The 18,065-nt window shown below is 37.0% G+C and overlaps 1 protein-coding gene across 2 annotated transcripts in view; it reads right to left on the bottom strand.

Moving 5' to 3' along the window:
* Positions 1–18,065, bottom strand: part of LOC115216578 (trissin receptor-like) — a 304,896-nt gene that overhangs the window by 113,035 nt on the left and 173,796 nt on the right. Inside the window, exons 1-2 of one of the 2 annotated variants that reach the window (XM_036506696.1) lie at positions 6,642–6,652; positions 1,954–2,270 (exon numbers count right to left, since the gene is read on the bottom strand). In XM_036506696.1, coding sequence (XP_036362589.1) covers positions 1,954–2,095 — 142 coding nt within the window. In that variant the 5' untranslated portion in view covers positions 2,096–2,270; positions 6,642–6,652. Of the gene's footprint in view, positions 1–1,953; positions 2,271–6,641; positions 6,653–18,065 lie in introns of those variants that run through there. The other variant, XM_029786045.2, reaches the window with a different exon arrangement.

The following is an 18,065-nucleotide window of genomic DNA, read 5'->3' as shown; positions in this document are numbered from 1 at the left end:
GCTCCCAAATTTGGATGGCACTGCATAATACGAAAGATATTGTCTTCTTCATCTCAGATAAGGACCCAGTATTGTTACGGCTTGAGTTTCAAGGAAGCAAAACTGCTTTACATCCTGCCAAGGAACCTAAGAGATCTGCATGTTGTAGATGGGGAAACCTTCAAGAAGCACCAGAAGAAATTTCTAAATGAAATCCAGATGAGCCCACATCGCGGCAGGAGGCAGAGAGAAGAGCAGCTTCGTCCAATTCGCTTCTTCACCAAAAACAGTACCGAAAGGAAACTCCAAAACACTGAAAGGCGGTGCTCCAGTGTGACCCCAGCCTCTGGCTGAAACTAGTTAAACAATAAAAGAATAAAATATTATATATATATATATATATATATATATATATATATATATATATATAATTTACTGATCTCATTACAAATTGTAGCATTTATTTAGGTGTTACCTCCGGGGTGATATTCACAAAGCTCAAAGAAAATGTATATGGATTGAAACTGAAGTTAAGCAAGCAGATGTTTCAATATATTTAGCTTCCAGCAGAATTACTATTATGAAACAGTAATAAAATGTGCATTCTGCAAAAGAAGAATGAAGAAACTATTGGTTAATGTTTAAAAATTTGTTTCTCATAGCCTGACGTAGCTTCTCATATCCCGACGTCACTTCTCATAGCCTGACGTGGTGTGCGGTTCGCCAACTGACGCCTCACGAGTGAAAAACAAAATTAAAAACCAAAAACGTGTATAACGATCCCATCGTTGGATTTATATTTACCAACATAGTGTGTGAACAAGTACAAAAAGGTAATGCCGGTCAAAATATGTTTATCTTTCTTTTACTTGTTTAAGTCAATGGACTGCGGCCATGCTGGAGAACCGCTCGGAAATGTTTTTCGTCGAACAAATCGACACCAATACTTTTTTCATTTCCTTTCTTCTTTTTTTCTGGAAGACTTGTACTTATCCTATCGGCTCCTGTTAGCGAACCGCTAATTACAAGGACGTAAACAAAACCGCACCAGTTATCAAGCGATGGTAGGAAAGAACAGATATAACGATGCACATACACACATATACACACATATATGCATCTATAAATGACAGGTTTCTACATAGTTTCCGCCTACCAATTTCACCCATCATTAGTCAGCCCATGGCTATAATAGAAGTCATTGCCCAAAGTGCCGCATACTGGGAATGAACCTGAAACTCTAAGGTTGCAAAAATGCACATCTTGCCGGTGTCGATTGTAATTTTCACATTTCTTGTAACAATTACTCAAATTTATTTAATTCACAAAAACCTAGCCCTATATTATTTTCTATTCTAGGCACAAGGTCCAAAATTTTGGGGAAGGGGCCAGTCGATTAGATCGACCGCAATACGCAACTGGTACTTAATTTATTGACCCCCGAAAGAATAAAAGACAAAGTCGACCTCGGCGGAATTTGAACTCGGGACGTAACGGCAGACGAAATACGGCTACGCATTTCGCTCGGCGCGCTAACGTTTCTGCCAGCTCGCCGCCTTAAACCCAGCGCTATATTAGTGGTTTTGTGACATGTTAGAAATCATTAATGTTCACTCTTTTGCTGCAGACCGAATCTCCCAATTATCAATCTCTCTCAACATCGTCCTATTCACAGACTCTAATTTTAAGTGACAGTAATTTATAAGATATAAGATTGAAGTGCATTTATCGCAGCCTATTTTTAGCTGTTTTCTTCTCTTACTCCATTCTTTTAAATATCAAATAATGCAACTTGCTCGAAATTGTACGGAATATTTATTATCTCCTATTTATTTATTCATCACTCGAAATTGTTTCAATTGAATTTTAGCGTAGATTTAAAACCATTGTGGAAATCTTATAAAAGATGAATAAAAAATAAAATAGAAGTATAAAACCTATGAAAAATTTGCCGTAATTAATTCATATACTTACCGAAAAAGCAAGACGCAAATATAATTGAATACAAAGTGCAGAAAATTATCTTCACGCGTAGCTGATCAAAAGGATTTACAAATTCATTCCAGATTTTCTCTGTTGTATAATTGTTTGATATATTAAAATTTTCGGGAAGCATTCTGCTTGAGTTCTTCAGAAGTGATATACTCCGCTTCAAATTGAAGTGATTTATTAATGTTTCTGTTTGAGGCTGGCGCTGCTTTTAGAAATGAAATTTTAATCCTATATTGAAAATATACTTCTTACCATTGTGCCGCCTTGAGTGTTGCAGAAGCTTCGATTTCCAGTGTAAACTTTAACAAAACAAAAAAAAAAAACAATTAGTTTGAATTCAAAGTGTTTTAAAACGATACAAAATTAACCAAACCATTTACAATAGATGGCAAAGACTGTTATTATCGTTAGTAACACACGGTAATAAATTGACAGTATCGTTTGGTCATCAAATAAAAATACCTTGCTGTATTTATTCTATTTGTTTACATTCTGATTTCAAGTGCCAATGAGGTTAACTTTGCTTTTAATCATGCTAGAACCCGCCAAGCCCTTCCTCTAAATTTTTCATTTCTATTTTGCTTGGTGCCTTAATTAGAAACCATTATTTTTATTAGCTCATAGTGTTGAAATGGCAGAATCGTTAGTGCATCGAACAAACTGCATTCCGGTACTTATTCTAACACTTTACATTCTAAGTTCAAATCCCGCCTTTTATCTCTCCGAAGTCAATTTTGCCTTTCACTTCTCCGTGGTTAATCAAATAAAGTACCAATCAAATATTGGTTTCACACTTTGGCACAAAGCGAGCAATTTCGGGGTAGTGGGTAAGTCGGTTACATCGACTCTAATGATAAATTGGTACTTATTTTACGATCCCGAAAAGATGAAAGGCAAAGTCGACCTCGACAGAATTTGAATTCAGAACGTAAAGACGGATGAAATGCCGCTAAGCATTTTGCCCGTCACACTAACGATTCTTGATTTTTTATTGCCCACTGATTTTGAGGTCAGATACAAAAAATGGTATAAAATTAAGGTGATATTAAAAATTCAGTACAAAATATAAATACGAATGAGAAACAAAACAAAAGAAAAAAACTGATAGAGTGATGTGTAAGCTCTTGAACCCACCAGTCCCAATCCACCACTGATAACGTTGGTAGACCTTTGTCATGTTCACGTGGTTACACTCATATACAACATTCGTACCACATACTTCCATCTATGATTAAACATTTTCTCTGACAGGCATCTTCTCTCCAGCCTCACTTTCTTTTTCAAATGAAAAGCGAAATATCCTTGTAGATCGAGGCCAGATCGCGATTGCAACTACTATGAGAAAACAATGCTTACCTTCTTTCGTCAAGAAATCAGGTAGGTCAATTTTTAAAATTGACTCAGACGAAAGCTGTACTCTTACTGTAACAGATATTCAGTATAAGCCCACACCTCAGACACCCCGAGCACAGAACAATAGCGTGCAGGATGGTTTCTCTTTCCTGCCCGCATCTTGGACAGATCGCTTTGACCGTGTCTTGCGAGCTTATCCTGAACGGTCAAGGCTCCTCGGTAACACTGCTAGGTCAAAGACCTTTGGAAATTATCCAGTGTCTTCGGCCCCAAAGTACGTTGGAACAGACTGTCTAGTTGATTATCCTTGAGACCCAGGTTCGCTCCAAAACCCAAGGAATCGTCACATTTAGCCTCTACCAAACCACTATAGAAAAATGCTTTTGAACCACCGCGGCTGGCATTGCCCGAGTGACGGAATAGCAGGAGTGCCTTACGGCACTCCAAACGCCATATATCCAACTTAGATCTTCGATAGCACCAGGTTTCCCGTCCACCGAAACTAGTGAACGTAGGATACATCTGTTTCGCCAGCGGAGACCACATCAGTTCACTATCCAGGAGGAGCCAAAGATGCCTCAGCCTCAACGCACCAACAGTCAAGGCATCCTTAGCTCTCCCTTTAACGGTTTTTGACAGCAGATAGAACGTCTCACAAGTGGTTTCGAGCCCTTCCACAAAAAGCAAAAGAGCTGTCTTTCCAATTTGTTCAACCACGACGGTTAGGCGGTAAGTGATGACCGATGCGATAAACACATTGGCCACCTTAGCCAGCCCTTTCGGGGATAGCCACCGCCCGGACCAGGTCCTGACTATGTTGTTCACCCTGCTCGAAACCTCAGCCCAGTTCTTTTCTACCTGGAGATGTGGCCCAAATCAGACGCCTAGAAACTTAACAGGGCCTTCCGTCCAACGTCCCACGACGCTGTCTGGAGGCATCGAGGTACCCCTCCAGGTGCTGAGTTGCAAGCCGACTAACTTATCCCGATTAATCTTTGTTCCTGGCACCGTCTCGCAGACCTCAATGGCCTCGTATACCTTCTGTATGTGTTCTATTTTGCTCACGATGATGGTGATGTCATCCGCATTAGCTGAAACCGTATCTCCACTGCCTGGCCCTCTCGAGATGCCACTCAACTGTCGCAGTAACTGTTCAAGAGCTATCGCGTACAATAGCGGTGCGAGGGAAGACCCTTGACGAACCGAGCGTTTGAAACAGAACGCTTTGAACAGAAAACCGTACACCCGAACGATCGAGTCGATGTTATCATACAATTGAATTATCAACCTAATGAAGCCAAGACCCAGGCCGAACTGTGCAAGAACACATACCAGGTAATGATGGTCAGCCCTATCGAATGCCTTAGCTTGGTCTAAATGAACCACTGTCCCACCCTTGCCACAACTTTCAAACTCCTCTAAGGTGTAGCGTAGAAGGTGGAGATTGTCCCGAATGCTTCTGCCGGAGATGGCATAAATCTCTGCCTCCCCAATCAGACCATCTGCTACACGCGCCAACCTTTTTGTAAGCTCCTTGGCTAAAATCTTCGACTCTGTGCTAATCAAAGTGATGGGCCGGAAATTATCTAAACAATCCCTCTTTCCAGGTCCTTTCTGATCAGTGTCACCACTCCCCGGCGCACAGAATTGGGAATAAACCCATTTGTTGCCAGTTCGTGTACACACTGGCCAGCAGGTGCTCGAACAAGTCTGGCATACTTCTATACAACTCGTAGGGCAGACCATCCAGTTCCGGTGACTTACTTACGCCATAGTCTGCTATAGCCTCAATTACTTCCTCATGTGTGATCAGCCCTTCACAAGACTCTTCATGCCGCCCCGAGAGGCGCGGCAGCCCGGCGAAGAAATTTGCTAGGTCCCTCCTACTGTCCGGTCTATCGCTTCCCTCGAAAAGCTGGGCGAAGTGCTCCTGGAAGGCCTCACACATCTTCTTGGGTTCGTTTATCCTTGATGATTCACCAAAGCTCGTACTGTGGAATCATTTCTACGCTGGGCTTCCACCACTCGGGCCCATCCAGCGACCTTGTTTCCCTTGCAACTCACTGCACGTAGTCTAGCCCTGACAATGCACCCCATGTGCTTGGCTTCGAGGAGCTGGTTTAGTTCCAGTCTCTTCGCCTTTACCTGGGTTGCACTGCGAGTCCTCGTGGTTTCCTCTATTGCCTTAACTAAACCTCGTTCCTGCCTACGTTCACTAGCCACTAAACCTATGCTATATCTAATAGACTCTAATCAAATGGTTAGTTTGAGGGCACACCACCATTTATTATTAATGATGGCTCCTGTTAACGCCCTCTGTATCAACAACTTAATCCGCTTTCTGTACTCCTCAATCGCCAAAAGGGACGTATTGAGTTTCCAGTAACCAGATCCTAGTCTATATACTTTATCTAGGTTCAACTCACAAGTGACCAACTTATGATCACTGTAGCTGACCGGATAAAACTTTGGACTCTTAGCTATGTTCTTATCAGCTTTCCTAATTAAAATTTTATCTAAATCTATGTACGACCTGAACTACCCGTCGCCAGTTGACCATGTCCACAATGGAGCGTTCGGGTGTTCCATCCTATATGGATCTGCTAGCTGAAAACGACTTAGCAGTTCCCAGAGGCCAATGTTATTATCTGTTCTCGAGCCACAGATTGTGTTAAAGTCTCCTAACAAAACTAGGGAATGTGACGTACTCAGAAACTTCTGTAGGTCACGAAAACACTTGCTTTGACCGGCGTCAGGTGATCCCATATCAAGAAAAACAGCGCATAATCAAGCAGATGGGGCACAGTTAGAATTTTCTTCAGGTCGAGTAGCCATCCAGCTCAAAAGGTCCCTGAATAAGGGTTGTTTTAATGATAATGAAAATAAACAGCCATGTTTCCTGAGGTGAATTATCCAAACCCAAAAGAACTCCTCTCAACACATGGCTATGGTGCCCTCTCCCACTACCTCTGCTCGGGATCAGAGATGCACATATCGTCAGCCACTAAGGAACATGCTCAACTGGTTAAGGTCAAACAACTGACAAGTAATTCTATGGTATTGAGCAGAATATTTACTGTAACCCATCTTTTATACCAAGACAAAACAATGTACATGATAACACTCCCAATCAGTTAAGATCAAAAGTCATGAGAGCCACTGTCTGGTACACATTATTATTATTATTATTATTATTATTATTATTATTATTATCATTATTATTATTATTATCATCATCATCATTATGCGATGAAAACACACAGCTTATTTTGCTGGGTATGATGGTGTCAGCTGTCCACAGCAGATTAAGCTGACACTTGTTTACTGGTCAAGCTTCAAGAATCCTGCAAAGAATTCTTGCAGTTCCAAGCAATGCTGATTTTTGTAGATGTTCTACCATCACACTTGCACCAGTCTTATCCAGCCATGTTGGTAGTTGAGTGCTGATACTTCCAATTGCACCAATTACTATTAGTATCACGTCTACTCTCCTCATTGACTACAAACTTCGTATTTCCCACTTCAAATTGTCATAGTTGTTTATTTTTTCTTCTTTTTTCACATTGATCCGGGGCATGTTATGTCGATTATCATATATGTTGTTTTTTTTTTCTTCACAAGTATGTCCGGTTTCCGATGTCTGGTCGGGTGATCGCATTGGACTATTGCATCCCACAGGATTTTTTCAATTCTCATTTTCAGTGACACCTTCTGCTGTTAGGTTTTACACGTTTTGAGAAGGCGTTATCACCGATATAATGTCTCTTTTTCTAGTTTTCTTAACACTAGTAAAATTCCTACTACTGGTTGATACTTGTTAAATTCTCAGCTACACTTATTGGTAAGCACTGAATTGTTACTCTTGTTTACCTGCGCATTAGTAGTTACTCGAAGATACTATATTCTACTAGTTTATAGAGATGTCACCTTTTTTTATACTTTTAGTATTAGTATTCTCATAGGTGTAGAAAGAATGCCGACAATTAGCAATTTTGGAACATATTTTAGTATTATTAGTTAGAAAGTAGTTTTCTTGGAAATATTTATTTTTGTTTTACTGTGCTTCTTTTCAATATTTTCCCACTTTTCAATGATTATCATGTTGGTATCCATATTTTAGTATTATCAGTTTATTTAATAGCGTGATAAATATCAGATTTACGATAATGTTTTGTTTATGTTTAATTTTATTTTCTATACTGACTTAACGTTTCAGTTTTGGCTTGTTTTGGTGAACATCGATGAGGAAGTATTGCAATATTATTATTATTAAGTGCATGCGATATTTTTTGTTATGTATGATTGGCTTTAATTAGATATATAAACTGTTTTCTTCTCAAAACCAATTCTTCGAAGATTTTCAATATAGTAATCTATATTTACGTTGAAAATATTCTCGTTGACCTATCAGAAAATCTAAGAGAAACATTCGGACCTAAATTTATTGGCTTCAAATTTTGACACAAGTTCAGCAATTTCAGGGGATGGAGTAAGTCGATTATACCGACCCCAGTGCTAACATGATACTTATTTTATCGACTCTGGAAGGCAAAGTCTAACCCGGCGCCATTTGAACTAAAAATGTTAAGTCGGAAGAAATGTCGCTAAGCATTTTGTCCGGCGCAGTAATGATTCTGCCAGCTCGCCATCTGTTTCTAACTAAAGTATCAATAAGTAATCTAGTGTGATTAGGATGTTTCTTTTGTTTGTTATACAAACCTGATTATAAGGTAACACCTTTCATAAAGACATTTTCGTTAATGAAACACGTATACGAATGTAATGAATAAACGTAAAAATTTATCGCCATTCTTTTATTTATTCATGCTATGTTTGGAATATCGATGCAAAACTACAAGATACTTCAAACTATAAAGGAACACATGGAATTTTAAACATTGGTTCTATGCCGTATTCTATATACCGCATAATCTCGTAGGTCATTCGCCCTCACTGAAACTTTCTTGTATCGTTCATTATAGCTTTTATCTGAAGGTTTGTTTTTGTGAGGGCTCTGGATGTTATTTTCCGTAGGTTGAGCGGTAACTGAGTTATTGTGTGTGTTAAAATATTGATATGATAGTAAAAGTGTTTGATATGCAAATGAGTGTTTGCGAACACTAAAATACGTCAGTTTAATTATTTGTAGAAAAAAAACATATCCCCCACATGCAAATTATCATCACACAGAAGTAACCAAGTTTTCGTTAACTGCTTTGGGTGTCTAAACAGTTGCGAGCAGCCATAAACACCCTTTCTGTCCACTTTGACCCAACAGAATATCGAGGAAGTAACAGCTGAAGAGAGGGAGGGAGAGTAAGAGAGAGAGAGAGAGAGAGAGAGAGAGAGAGAGAGAGAGTGGATGTGTTCGAAAGAAAGAGTGTGTTCCAGAGAGAGCAACATCAGTACTAAACTGATCCTTATTTCAATTAGAGTAACACAAAATGAAGCACTTTGCTCGGGCACATAACACACGTACCGGTCCAGGAATCGAACTCGTAAATTATTTATGTAAATATATAGATTTCAGACAAATCTATAAATATATAAAAGATTTAAAACATATAAAAGTATGTTTTTTTGCTACATTGTAATTTGCAATCGATTTTCCTTAGCCAATATTTAAATTATTTTGGAATTTCTTATCTATTAATCAGGAGGGAAAATAATACCAAAGATACGTAAAAGGGACCCCCAAGACTCGCGGGAGGGAACGAAGAACCTTCAAACCGGAGAGTTGACCCGAATACTTGCCACAAAGTAAACTCACTAAAAGCCCCCACCCCCACCCCTCACAGTGACACAAGTAGTCGGTACATTTTAGTAAAATATTCTCAGTTAAATGTCAGTGAATATGTATTACTATAAACGCTGGAGCAATTCGCAGGTAGTCAACATAACTGAAATGAAAGATCATTAGCTCGGGGATTTACAGGTATCTTGGTTCAATCCCAAATATCGAAATTGTTATTCGGTTTTATTTTGTTCTTGAAAATATTCCTAATCAAAACTTCTATAGTTTTTCAGGAAAGTGGTAGAAGGAAGGGTTTCGATCACATTATTTAAAAAATATTTTGTAAATTTTGCAATTACCTTAGTTATATCGCCAACTGTGAAACCAATAATAGCTGCCAAAATTTATTGAGCGGTTCCAGAGCATAAGATTGTAAAGGATAAACTTCAAGTAGTGACTCGAGCAGATTTGGTAATATTGAATTATACCGAGCAGATATTATTGGACTATACCGAGAAAAATTTGACACTTCGTTGAATTGCATTTCGGACTAGGGTTATATATGTGCGTCTGTGTGTGTGTGCATTTGCTCGAATATTTTACAATTCCATTTGTGTGCGCGTGCATATGTCTGTCTATACCTGCAATGTGCGTAAGAAAACGCACGAAGTAGTATCTTCCTCTTAAGCTACCATCACACCACGACGCCAGGCACAAGGCCAGCCATTTTGAGATAGGGAATAGATCGATTACATCGACCCCAGTGCTCAGCTGGTACTTATTTTATCGACCCGGAAAGGATGAAAGGCAAAGTCGACCCCGACCGAATTTGAACTTGGAACGTAAAGAAATGTCGCTAAGCATTCCGCTCGACGTGCTCTCGATTCTGCCAGCTCTCCGCCTTAAATCATGTTTAATTCTTATAAAGCAAGTAACAAATAATGATTTCAGACTTTAGTAAAAAGCCAGTAGATTTTTTAAGGAAGGGGAAGTCGATTACAACGACCCTAGCACATGACTGGTACACTTTTTATAGACCCTGAAAAGATGAAAGTCAAAGACGAACTCGGTGGAATTTGAGCTCAGAACTTTAGCAGTAGCTAAGTGTTTTGACCGGTGTGCTAATGGTTCTACCAGTAAGAAATAATTTTTTCCTATTATTGACATAAGACCTAAAGTTCTAGAGTAGCAGGTATCATCGATCACATCGACTCCATAGCTCGACTGATGCTTATTTCATCGACCATTAAAGGTATAAAAGGTAAAGTCGATCTCAGCTGAATTTGAGCCCAGAACGTAGTCGGACGAAATGCCGACTTAGATGATAATGATAATATTAATATTAATAATATCATATTCTTATTCTTATTATTGTTATTATTATTATATTATTATTATTATTATTATTATTATTATTATTATTATTATTATTATTATTATTGTTATTATTATTATTGAGTGAGAGAGCAGTTCATGCCATCAAAGTGACACTGAGGTAAAATATACGAAGCCCAGTTTACCCGTCATGATTACCCGTCTGAAAAGAGTACACTAGGCACATGCATCACAACCATACGTGCGCGATATGGTGATCTCATATCAAGATAAACAGCACATAACCTTGCAGGTGGGGCCCAGTTAGAATTTTCTTCTGATCGAGTAGCCCATCTCGCTCAAAATGTCCTTGAATAAGCATTGTTTAAGGATGTTGAACGAACCACCCATGTTTCCAAAGGTGAATTATCCAAACCTCCAAGAATTCCTTTCAACACACAGCTATGATGCTCCCCCACTACTTCTGCTCGTGGTCAGAGATGCACATATCGTCAGCCACTAAGGGACATGCTCAACTGGTTAAGGTCAACAACTGACAAGCAAATCTGTGGTATTGAGCAGAATATTTACTGTAGCCCATCTTTTATACCAAGAGAAAACAATGTGCATGATAACACTCCCAATCAGTTAAGATCAAAAGTCATGAGAGCCACTGCCTGGTACACATTATTATTATTATTATTATTATTATTATTATTATTATTATTGAGACGGTGAGCTTGCCGATCCGTTAGCACGCCGGGCAAAATACTTAACGACATTTTGTTCATCTTTATTCCCTAAGTTCAAATTCTGCGGAGCCTGACTTTGCGTTTTATCCTTTCGGGATTGATAAAATACGTGCTAGTTGATCACTAGGTCTATGTAAACGACTTACACCCCACTCGAAATTGCTGGCCTTGTGCTAAAATTTGAAACCATTATTAATATAGCCTAGTTTATATATGTAAATATGTTTCTGTGTTTGTGTAGGTATTGAAGATTTCTAATCGTTTTTGCTGTAAACGTGTACTTCATTAGTCCAAATATTAAAAAATTGCATTGGTTTTTTGTAGTTCAGGCAGACTTCAAGAACCACGTAAAACGTTTTTCTTTTCTTTTATTTTATTTTTCTCAAAGAGGAGGCATGAAGCATAGTAATTAAGTTCTATAGTTTTGACTTCAGAAAGATGGAGAAATAGAGAAGGAACGGAAGGAAAGTAGAAGGAAACGATGAAAGGAGAACGAAATGACGCTACTATTTTATTTCATTTTAACCTTCTTCTCTGAATGAATTCTATTTTAACTTACTCTTTTTTTTTAATTATGTATCTGAACTCCAAAACCTAATGCAGTCAACTAGTATTTGCACTGATTGCGAATATGATACCGATATGTTTTGTGAGCAGAGATTAAAAATTATAAAAATGTGTTTTAGTATATAGATGTGTGCGTGTGTGTGTGTGTGTGTGTGTGTGTGTGTTCCCTTCTATTTTTTATTTGAAATTTTCTGTTATGAAAGAGCTAGTTTCTAACAAAGATACAGAACTTCAGCTTTGGAATGTAGATAACTTCAGAAAAACCTTGCATATTTTTACTGATCCTCTAACATTGCGTTAGTAACGTGTGGTAGGTGGTTGATTTCTTTTTGTAAATACCTTATCTTTTCCAGGTTATCAATTAGGTATTTATTCACAAAATGAAGTGCATCAACTATTATTAGTACACATTTGAATTTATAATCTGAAGGTATCTAAGCAGTTAACCGTAGTTATTCTCTTTCTCTTTGGTTTACGAAGAGATATTCAGATCAGGAGGGTAGCTGAAGTCAAGGAACCTTTTGACACTAATCTTCCACAGGAAGATCTAGATGCTATATATAAATGGGTAGAAGAAAACAACATATGTGATATACGCATGGAAGGTCCTAAAACGTCTAACACCAAACTTTGACATCGAAAGCTATACAAGCGCCCCGAAATGGACGTCACTACTCTGTTCCAAATGTCCTAGCTATCTTCTTCAGAGTAAGGAACATGTATTGCAATAGCTTCAAATTCAAGGACCCACAGCTATTTAATAGCTTGCGAAAATATTTGAGAGATCTACATGGTGTAGGGGTAGACATTTTCAAAAACAACTTGACCTGTTAAAAAATCCCAGATGGAACGACATCACAGTGAGATGTTCAAAAAAGGTAAGCAATATCAAATTCCCTCCTTAACCAAACTCCAATCACAAAAGAAAGTCGTTCAGTATACGAAGAAGATGGTAACCCCTGTATGGATACGGTCTTTGGGGTGAAACGCATAAAAGAATAGTTTACTTCTACTGGCTTTACATTAACAGTGAAAACGAAGGAAAATTAGACACATGTTCGTCATTTAATGCTCTTCTCCGAAAGAATAAAACGCTGTACAAACAGTAAAATAAATCATGTGCAGTTTGTGCAAACAGTGTTATAGCTACGAGGACTATTCTTAACGGGTTCGCTAGGTTTTAGAAAGGAAAATCTATTAACATTCCAGCAGGCCTACAGTCGTTCATGATAACTAAATCAAAATGTTAATGAAAAATATTTCCAGGCACACGACACGAGATATCGCGGAGATATCCCACATATCTCATGTGAACGTTAAGGTATTTGAAAACACTTGGATACATGAATCGCTATGATACTTGAGTGCGTCATAATTTAAGAGAAAGAAATTAATGGACCGCCTTTCTAAAAGTGATTCTCTGCTCAAATGCAATAAAGACGCCCCATTATTTAAAAGAACTATCACAGGGATGAAAATGGCTTGTTTACAGTAATCTGGAGTAAACATTTCCCGGAGAAAACTAAGTGGACCACCTTCAGCTACTTGAAAAGTGGGTCAGTATACGAAGATCGTGATACTCTGTATCTCAAGCATTGGAAGGACATTGTGTATTACGAGCACCTTCCGTAAAATCGGATGTAGAATTCAGACATTGTTCACAATTCGGTTGATTAAAGGTGACAGATGAAAAACGCCCACGAATTTACCTTTCCGAAGGATGTCGTTTTCCTTCAGGACAACACTAGAGCCCATGTTTCCTGGTACCACACCCGCCATATTCACCTGTCTTTGTAATTTCGGATTACTAGTTGTTTCAGTCTCTACGAAATTCTTCTAATGGAAAGAACCTCAGTTCTTTGGAAGACAGTCAAAACCATTTAGACTAGTTCATGTCCCAGAATGATGCCAAGTTCTGAGACGATAAGCTCATAAAGCTACTTCAAAGATAACGAAAGGTGGTGGAACAAAAGTGGAACATACGTGGTTGAATCAAGACATGTACAAACATCTAAGTATAGCTTCTGAATTCTACTTAAAAACTGGTCCGAACTTTTGCTCTAATCCTGTACAGAAATATATGTATAAGTTAGTTAAAATATGATTATGACTTATTTCAACTTCTAAAAAGCAACGTTAGCGTGGAGAAAATATCTCTCTTATGGTAAAAGGTATGAATACACCCGGTTTGTTCAGCGTAACCATCTATCATGAATCCCTGACATCGAAGTTTCGAGGTATTTGTCTCTCGTCAATGGAACATACCTAAGAGCGGCAACTCTGGACAAACTTATAAAGCAATAGCTCTTTGTAAAATTCAGTCGACGGCGTTGACTGATTTGCGCTTGTAGATCGATCGCTCGATCGAGGAAAATAATGTTCGTGCATGTATCTATTTGTCTATCTATCTATATCTATCTATATATCTATCTATCTATCTATATATATATATATATATATATATATATATATATATATATATATATATATATATATACTTACATACATACATACATGCATACGTACACACACATACATACATGCATGCATGCATACATGCATTTATGCGCTTCGAATGCCCATCAAGTGTGTGTATGGTTGGAATTTAACGCCAATTGAATTGGTTTCTGTTTGCCCCTAAAAAAGTAGCAATAATCATTATGTAACCACGTTGTATTAATGGTTCTTTTACTGCTGATTTGAAAGTAACTTGCACGCACACCACATCACATGATTTCAATCTACTCAATACGTGTCTGAACTTCAAAAGCTAGATAAGTAGTTGTAAAAGTTTTCTCCCTATATGAAAATATAAGTGATTTGCAAATGGTAACTCACTCATATATATACATGTATATACATGTGTACATATATGTGTGTGTGAGTGTGTGTGTGTGTGTGCGTGTGTGTGTATTATACATACACACATATATACATGTATATACATACATATATATATATATATATATATATATATATATATATATATATATATATATATATAAATATATATATATATATATATATATATATATATATATGTATATGTATATGTACGTGTGTTTGTGTATACATACATAGGTGTACATACATATTTATGTATTTGCATTTCCTGTATGCATGTATGTGTGTATGTATGTATTATCAAGCAGTTTCCGAAGTGGCTGGTGTTTACGTCGACATGACTTGCATTGTTTAGAAAAGTCGATAGAAAGGGTACCTTGAACTTGCCGTAGGGAGTAAATTTTCCACTCCGTACAGCAAATTCACTGTACTTTTTTATCATATACATATGTATATATGTGAGCGTGTTTGTGTGTGTGTGTGTGATTTGTTCGTTTGTGTGAGTGTGTATATGTGTGTAGGTGTGTGTGTGTGTGTGTGTACATACTTATGTATAAAATAGTCATATCTGATTTAGAACCTGTGTATTTGAACATTAAGTCTGCATGATTTCATGAATGCTTAGTATTTGTTATTTGTTGGTCATAGCAATTTCTTTCCGTGTATGTTCCTGGTAAAGTACCGTCTTTGTTAGTGTATCTAAGTCGATTAATTTAATTTGTGTTATTCGTTTTTTTTTAAATATTGTCTTAGTTTCTTTAAAGGTGATATTTATTGTTGATTGAATTGTTAATTGATTTGGGTAGATATTGATTTTGGAATATATTTAATTAAATTTTATGTTACAATGTACGAGGGTGTGCTGAAAATTTCATAGTCTGATTATGAAGGAGTGATGCCAGAGCTGCGAAATCTTGCAGGCATTAATTTCTGCTGTTCTTATTGATAACCGTATTGTTTTGTTTCAGGTAAACTGACATCTGGCTGTTCAAAGAAGACTTCAGAACTCACTAGTAGAGACTTCTCTTGAAAATGGACAAAATTTGTTATTGTGGTGTTATCAAGTATCTGTAGAAAACAGGTTTGTCCTCCAAAGACATTCATGCTGAAATCGTTGCTTCGTTAGGGGATGATGCTTCAGCTCTATCAACAGTGCAAACGCGGGCAGCTGACTTTAGGAGAAAAGAGTGTGTTCAAGATGACCCAAGGTCTAGGTGTCCTGCAACTGCCACCACCCAGGAAAGCATTAATTCTGTTCACCACATGGTGATGGATGACAGGCGATTAACTATAAATCAAATAGCCAATTCCATTCGCATACCCCTCTAGAGATTTCAGAATATTCTGTGCAATGAACTTCCCATGACATATACATGCATGAATGTATGTATGTATGTATGTATGTATGTATGTATGTATGTATGTATGTATGTATGTATGTATGTATATATGTATGTCTGTATGTGTATATATATTTATGTATGTATGTATTATGTATGTATGTATATATATATATATGTATGTATGTATGTATGTATGTATGTATGTATGCATGTATGTATGTATGTATGTATGTATGTATGTATGTATGTGTGTATGTATGTATGTATGTATGTATTAGGTATGTATGTATGTATATAAAATTATAATTGAGGGTATCTAAGAAATACTGCCACGCTGGAAATAGGAGCCAACATCTTAGATACCCTAAATTATAATTTTAATAATAATTATTACCTTTGAAGGCTTTTATTCCCATGCTGGCCACTTTATAAGATCGATATTTAAATTAACAATCTTATCCTAATTTATATGTATAATTACATATTAACATCCGCTCTAATAATGTAAGCTTTATCTGTCGTGCATACTTAGTTTGCCATGTAGGGAGCTGTCCCCGGATGCGATCTCGCTCCATATTTGACGTATAAACAAAACATATATACTGTACATGTGCGACCGATAAAGTTAGGTATACAGGTTGAGTGAAATGTAAGTAGGCATTAAATATTGATAATAAAATTCATATTCATTTTACAAATCTATTGAAACAAATAATACATGTTCTTAATTACATGAAAAAATGAAAGTAAATCTTCATATTTCAACGTAAGCACCGGTGGCATCAACTAGTTTCCTCAAACAGCCAAGGACGGAATGAACAACCTTCTGAAGGACGTGGTCTGGGATATTGTTGAGAACCACCTGAATTCGCGTCTCCAAATTTTCCAGTGTGTGAGATTTTGTTTTGTACACCTCTTTTGTGTACTCCCACAGTTAAAAATCACATGGAGTGAGATCTGGGCTTCTTGGAGGCCATTTCATCTACACTCACAGTCTTCAGGTTTTAGCTCCTGCACGTAATGAGGTTTCCACGGATGAAAATTCAATTCTTTATGCAACATCGTACGTTTAAATGCCTTGATAGTCCACTTTCACGAACTGCTTGACGTGTTGATTTTGTGGGCTGCGATTAAACATTTCCTGTACTGTTGCCACGTCTCCGCTGATCGGGATGTGGTTGCACGTCTACTTCTGCTTGCATCATTCACAGAGCCCGTAGCCATCAGCTTTGCATGACAACATTATATTGTCTCCGGACGTAGTGTTGTATGGATACATTTCCATGCATGCTATCTCTGAACCAAAACCTTGGAATTCCACACTTCACAGCGTGTTGCAATCTTAGCTCGCTCCTGAACAGTCAGACGACCGACCATCTGGAAAATAAGAAATAAGAAATAAAACAATAGGAAAATAAGTCCCCATTAGTGTTGTCTGTTTGAAAACATGTCCCGTCATGACTTCAGTGATACTGAAAATCCTTTCAGCAATTTCTGATTCCTAGTTACTTTCCATCCATCCTATATATATATATATATATATATATATTACAAATAAGAAAATGGAGAAACACATTAGTTAGTTTATCAGCTTTAGGATATTAGAATGTTGATTTATTTATTTATCAAAACGACAACTATAATAACACACATACAACCTCAATACAATTGACATGTATAGGCACAACAGATTACTTTTTTCCATAGGCTGAAACGGTTGTAAGTGATTTTAATGATTTTGATAATTTATATTAATGTTTTTTTTAATAACTACTTGTATTCTTATCTTATATGTGTTGAATTTTATACTGTATATATGTATGTTATGGTTGTCGTTTTGATAAATAAATAAGTCAACATTCTAATATCCTAAAGCTGATGAACCAACTAATGTGTTTCTCCATTTTCTTATTTGTAAAATAAATTAATGGTAAAATATTTCTTTACCTTCACCTATTTAATACAATAAGTAAGTTTATTGCATAGCAATTAAAAACACTTGTGTATTAATAATTTGGGTATTATTCCAACAGTATATTGTGTAAGTATTATCCCTTCATTGGGTTGAATCCACAACCCCTAACTTACTTGGTGGTATATATATATATATATATATATATATATATACATTTAAAGATATACATATATATTATCCATATATATGTGTTAATGTGTATATACATAAAT

This window comes from Octopus sinensis, linkage group LG10 (genome assembly GCF_006345805.1).
Source record: "Octopus sinensis linkage group LG10, ASM634580v1, whole genome shotgun sequence".
Classification (NCBI taxonomy): domain Eukaryota; kingdom Metazoa; phylum Mollusca; class Cephalopoda; order Octopoda; family Octopodidae; genus Octopus; species Octopus sinensis.
This window is presented reverse-complemented; position numbering and strand designations above follow the sequence as displayed.